At 42.2% G+C, this 6,675-nt stretch overlaps 1 protein-coding gene across 1 annotated transcript in view; it reads left to right on the forward strand.

Annotated features, from left to right (window-relative positions):
• Positions 1 to 6,675, forward strand: part of phf14 (PHD finger protein 14) — a 102,839-nt gene that overhangs the window by 44,758 nt on the left and 51,406 nt on the right. The window contains exon 15 of the mRNA XM_034892756.1: positions 5,771 to 6,023. Within this exon, the coding sequence (XP_034748647.1) occupies positions 5,771 to 6,023 (253 nt within the window). The remainder of the gene's footprint in view (positions 1 to 5,770; positions 6,024 to 6,675) is intronic.

A 6,675-nucleotide genomic window follows, 5' to 3' on the forward strand; every position in this document is an offset into this window, starting at 1 on the left:
GTAATACAACTAATAAGGAGTATTGAAACAATCTCAATGGTACAGTTAGCAGGCTGTAGCTTTTACACCAGGGGGGAGCTGCTCCGTCATTGTCAGACCAGTACATGTGGCAACGTGCGCCTTCTAGAGGAAATGAAAATAACAACAATTTAGACCTAATGATGTGCACATGTGAATGCCCCATGGCTATATTATAGGACCTGGATGCAACGTTAATGGCAGAGCCCCCTTCAATCCTATAAAAGTTGCTCTGTGGCACATTCCCAAAAAACCTTTCTAAGCCTCCGGGTTTACTTCTGTTGTATTTGACCACAGTAGTGTTTGTCTTGCTTATTATCTTAATTTTCATAATTTAGCAGATATTGTTCAACATTTCAGTAAATGATTCTTAAACTGAGTTTTGTTGGTATTTTACCAAGTAATAAGATTAATAAGCCAACATTATAGGGTTCATATTATGCTCATTTTCAGGTTCATAATTGTATTTAGAGGTTGTACCAGAATAGGTTTATATGGTTTAATTTTCAGAAAACAACATCTTTGTGTTGAACTGCAACACTGCAACTCCTCTTTTCACCCTGTGTGTTGAGCTCTCTGTTTTAGCTAAAGAGTGAGGCATTGCACTTCTGTTCCACCTTTGTTGGGAGTCGCACATGCTCAGTAACTACTGCTAGTTGCAGAGCATGCAGGAGTGCCACGCTAGCAGCTAGGAGAGCTTTATAACGTGTGTTACAAAGTGACACAAGTTATATGCACACGTTAGTCAGTAAAGGCTACAACTGAGCTGTTTGGAGCAGTTTGTGAACAGTGTTTACTGTTGGAGATGGTAAGTCCCTTTGACTTTGGACTTTTTCAATTTGTAAACCTGTAACATGCACACAAAAAAAGATATATAACACAATAAAGGAAAGGGGAAAAAAGCATTATATGTGCACTTTAAATACAAGAGGCTTTTTTTCCCCCTTTTTTAAAATGTTTTTCCCGGAATGTCTTCAAGATTGGGCTAAACCTCAAGATATAATTTAAAATGAACATAATATAGGAGCCTTAATGTTCAGTGACAGAAGTTGGACAGTTTCTACGCTGTGTACGCTACAACGTTGTCAGGTTTGTGTCTGTTGCCATAAACCTTCTCTAGCTGTTTTTGCCACCACTTTTTTCTTTGGCCATAACAGAGCGACAGCATGTGGACTGTGTCGGCTTGTAGTGTAACATTTTGTGTCAGCTGTGAGAGGGAACAGACCCCTCACTGGATCCTACTTATCTGTACAGACCATGCTCTGATCCTGCGATACAGAGCAGCCTCCCCGCTCCCTTAAGAAACACTACAGATTGATATCTGACAGCTTGGTGGGGAGGAGGGCAGCTGGGGGGTTACTTTCTCTTTCCTTTTGTTTTTCCACTGTCAATATGTGACCCAGTGCTACTCACCTGGGACTTGAAGGAACTTTCCTCTTGTGACTGTGGAGGCCCACAGCAGTCAGTTCCACCGAACCTGCGCCTGACTCCAGTGTCTGTTACAAATAGAGAAATGAACAAAGAAAAGGAGCCACTTGTCCACTCTCTGCAATCTTTCTTAGAGGGGGAAATAGTGGAGTGTTGGAGCACGGTGGCAGTCTGGGTTAATGTGTTTTTCTGTTCAGGTTTGGAAACCCTGGGCCCAGACATTTGCTGAGGACCCTGCTGGAGCTCTCAGGGATTAAGCAGCTTTCTGATTTTTCTTGCAGCAACAGCCACTCGGGCGAGGCACTTCAGTGCAGCATTTATCTTCAAATGCAAGGCGTGCAATGGCAGACGCTAAAAGGGGCCTGCTTTGCATTTTTAATGCTTTTACCAGGGCACCCAAACACTGGCACTTCTCTAAAGCCACGTTTCAATTTGTCAGGACTGGCTAATCAACCTCCCGCTGGCCTGTGTGTGTGTGTGTGTGTGTGTGTGTGTGTGTGTGTGTGTGTGTCTCTCTGTGTGTCTCTGTGTGTGTTTCTATTGTTCTGTGTCTCTCACTCTGTGTATGTTGTGGAGTTTGACTGTTAGCTAGGAGTTTGTGTGTACATTTACGACACGTCCCACTGCCACCTTGATGAAGCTGGAGTCTTGTGGCTCTTATTCATGGGCTACAGTGGATATACCGCCTACTGGAGGAAAACTTTTAGAGCTAACCTGTGAGCTGAATTTTTTTTTTTGGGCATGTAGGTAATGTCGCAGCTGTAAAATGAATGCTTTATAGCACACAGTCTGATTCATGCAAGGAAAACTCATTAACACACATTAGTTCTTCGGTGTGTGGCTTGTGGAGAAACACAGCCAGGGTTGTGTCTAATTCCTTCATGGATCAGTTTTAAACTGGCCATTTTTCACTGCCAGCAGGTTCTTACTGCTCCATCCCTTATTCTCCTCCCCATGATTTTAATAATCAATGCAAATCTTAAGTGAAGATGTTTTTGGGTAATAGTAAGTTGAAGCACAAGCAGATCATTCTGGAAATGATAATGTCTCTAAGATTTGCATGATACAGCGTAAGGACACATACTGTAAGGTTGTTTGCAGACAGGGTCTTACCATTAAGGTTACAGATGGCTGTGGGTCCAAATGTGATATATCAATTTGTCTAGGGTGTATGTTGTGTCTCACCCAATTGCATGCTGGGTAAAGCTCTGGGACACTGGTCTTGACAAGCCGTTTTTAGAATAGTTGGCTGCAACATCAGTTTTAATAGATAATGATTTATTAGTGCTTTCTTGATAATTAACACCATTTTCATTTACTCTTTCCAAATTTATATCATAATTTATTTATTAAATTTATAAATGATCAGATTATTTTACCACTTTGAATGTATTGGACACTTCACACCCAGTTAACTGTTAAACTTTAAGTCTCATTTCTTCTCGGGGCATAACACTCAGACGTCACACACACTGCTGTGATCAGTGCAAGTTGTGCTTATAAATGATTGCGATATCTCTGGCATGAAAAGGCTGGGCAATATGAACTAAAATCATATCCTGGTATTTTTTGGCTTAATGGCGATAACCCATATCTCATATTTTCTCCAAAAATGACTAAATGTATAATCAAAGGCCCCTCGTGAGATATTACCAGTTTCCTTCCCTGCTTGAAAATGTACAGCTGCAACAAAAGTAATAAAATTGTATCAAAAAAAAAAGCCTTTACTAAATAAAAACAGGCCTGTGCTATGCTTCTTCAGTTGTCTTCAGCAATAACAGACTGAGAGAAAGAGAGAGCTCATATATAAGAGCAGCTTCCGTCTCATTCGCTTTTACTCATAGAACGGAAGTTACTATTACATTCAGTAACTACTGATCATCTTAGTTTTTCACCTTGACATACATATTTCATTCTTGAAAAATCCAAATAACTTCCACTAGTTCAATGTTGATAAAGGAGAATATGTGGAAAAATGCTCTGCATTCATTTGATTCAATGATTATTATGGGGAGGTTTAAATGAGAATTCAGGGTTCAAGAGGTTAACTGAAGGTGGCAATAAAATTCTCCTCCTAATGGGACATGATTTACTGCTGCCTGCTAACACCACTGTGCTAACATTAAAACCCCCAATATGACCATATGCCATTAATCAGTTGGAAATTATGAGAATTAAGTTAATATATCTAGTTACCACCACTTCCTACGCTCTGTTAATTTCTCTAATCCTGTGTGAAATAATTCATGCTTGTTAAAGATGCACTGATGTACTTAATTAAAAGATTGATTTTGCCTGGGACTTATAAACTGCCTGCAGTTTTAATTTCCTCACCTGAGCAGAGCCTGAGATTAGCTGTGCTGTGTTGCCGAGCGTTTTTCTTTCTTTTAGCTGAACCAGCTACTGAACTGCACCCTGCTCTCCCTTGCCCTATAGTTTACTTTACAGACACTACCCTAATGCAGAAATAACTGAATAATGTGAGGCATTCTGTTTGGTAGTGCATTTGCAGGAGAAAGAGTTAAGGTCTATAGGAGCCAATTGGCAGTGTTCTTGCAGTTAGCATTCTTAATGATAAGTGCTCCATCTGGCGAGTGGTGGTGAGCCAAAAGCGACAGATGGGATTGTTTTCACAATCTGTTTGAATATGTTGTCAATTTTTCTTCTCCTTTTAACCCCTCCTCAGCAGTTCTAGCACTCACTTGCTAGCAACAAGAAGGGGATGTTTGATTTTGATTTCCTTTCATGCTATGTTCAGTTTTCTGCAAGGGGAAAAGCACGCTTCAGAGCCGTGTAGTAGCGTTGCTAGACGTCGATCCATCATTGTTCAGCCTGGCATGTTCAGCAGTTCCACAGCGTTACTAGTAGTGCTAAGAGTCAGGTTTATAGACTGTAAAAATAATGGATGAAACTTGAACCTGAAAAGCGAAGCCAGTGCGGAAATGCCTTGAATCTCATATCTAATTTCCAGCAGGAGACAACTTCGTTGGTTGTCTGTTTTCTATAGACGTTAATGGCAAAATGAGCCTACTTCTCCATACAGCATGTTGATTACTACAATATTCCTGTTTTGGGGAAAAACATTCTTTGTTGACATAAACCAAGACTATATAGCTATGTCATAGCATGTCTAATTATCAGACACTAATGGCTGCTGAGTGGCACAACATGCTGCCGCTGCCGCCAGTAACTATTTATTTTCTTAACTTACCAGACTCACTATGACATCACCTCTTCTCAACATCCCCTCACTGACAGGCAAGGGACATCTCATCCAGGACGTCATCTCCGATCATAAACAAGACTTTCTGTGTTTAACCGAGACATGGCAACAGCCAAACTACTTTTTTCAACTCAACGAATCCACTCCTAGTGGATTTGTTTACATCTGTCAACCCCGTGGCTCTGGAGGAGGTCTTGCGATAATCTACCGCAAAAAGTGGAAAGTCTCACCAAAGTCTGTGCCTGTCTCAAGCTCCTTTGAATCTGTTGTCTGCAAGTTGTCTGGTCCCGCTCCAACCCTCATTGCTACCGTCTACCGCCCCCATAAACCGAATAGTGAATTTTTTTAATGACTTTGCTGCTTTTCCCAGCCACTTATCTACTCTCTCACCGAACATAATACTGCTGGGCGATTTTCATATCCACATGGACAATATCCACATGGCCTCTCACCAAAGACTTCACCTCCTGCTTAGAGAGTTTTGGATGTCAGCAACATACCATTTTTCCCACAAACTCTAAAGGACATATTGTGGACTTAATCTAGTGCTTTGGTGTCACCCCTTCTGACCTTACAGGGTGATGAACTCCCCATAACTGAGCACTTTCTCCTCTCATTTACAGTGAAACTCAGTCTCTCCATCTCAAAAATACCATGCCTTATTACATTTCGGAATATAAAGAATATCAACCAATCTCCCACCTTAGCATCTCAGACGACTTCCACCCATCCACACACTAATCCACCTTCCAGCTCCCCCCCATCTCAGAACTCACCCGGAAATCTAGGCCATCTCCTTGTCAACTTGATCCCCTCCCCACACAACTTGTTAAAGCTTGCCTTCCCTCCCTGGTCTCGCTCATCTCTTCTATCATCCACTCCTCTCTCACCTCTGGAACTGTCCCTACATCCTTCAAAACTGCTCCCATTACCCCTATTTTGAAAAAAACTGGTGCCAAAACATCCAACTTCAGCAACTTTCGTCCTATATCCATTATAACCTTCATCTCCAAAATTCTTGAAAAAAACTCAACTCCATTCTCACTTATCCCACAATAACCTGTATGAACAGTTCCAGTCCGGTTTCCGACCCCTCCATAGCACTGAAACAGCACTCGTCAAAATCCCCAACAACCTCCTCATGGCGGCTGATTCTGGATTCCTCACCATCCTCATCCTCCTCGACTTGAGTGCAGCCTTTGACATCATCTGTCACACCACCCTCTTCAATAGGCTATGTTCCATCAGCATCCCCCACACTCCTTTAGACTGGTTCACATCTTACCTCTCTGGCCGCACCCATTTCATTCAACTCAAGTCTTGTAAATCCATTCCCTCCTCCCTCACTTCAGGTGTGACTCTTCATTATTTACCTGATTCTCCTCGGCACTATCTTCCGCAAATTTAACATTCACTTTCACTGTTAGGCTGATGACACCCAGCTTTACCTTTCCACCAAACCATCGTTCAACCAAAACTTCATCAAATTAAACAGTAATAAAACCGAGGTTCTCCTTGTTGGCACCAAATCCACTCGATCCAAAAAAGAGTTTTTCTCTCACTATCAACAACTGCTCCATCTCACCCTTCCCCAAGGTTAAGAGTCTAGGTGTCATCCTTGACAGCACAAGATCCTTTCAACCCCATATTAATAACATTAGCCGGTTTGCCTACTTCCACCTACGAAACATCATTGTCCTCCGTCCCTCCCTTACCCCCCACACTGCGGCCATCCTTGTCCACAGTCACATCACTTCCCATCTGGATTAATGCATCTCTTTCCTCTTTTGTCTCCCTCACAAATCCCTCTATAAACTTTAATTGGTCCAGAATTCAGCTGCCCGCATCATAACTCAAACCCCCTTCATCCACCACATCACTCCTGTCCTCCATGAGCTCCACTGGCTCCCTGTCCAGTTCTGTATGCAATTCAAAGTCCTCCTTTTTGCATTCAAGGCCATCCACAACCTCGCCCCCCCATATTTGTCTGAGCTCCTCCAGCATCC

Source organism: Etheostoma cragini, chromosome 14, assembly GCF_013103735.1.
Source record: "Etheostoma cragini isolate CJK2018 chromosome 14, CSU_Ecrag_1.0, whole genome shotgun sequence".
Lineage (NCBI taxonomy): Eukaryota > Metazoa > Chordata > Actinopteri > Perciformes > Percidae > Etheostoma > Etheostoma cragini.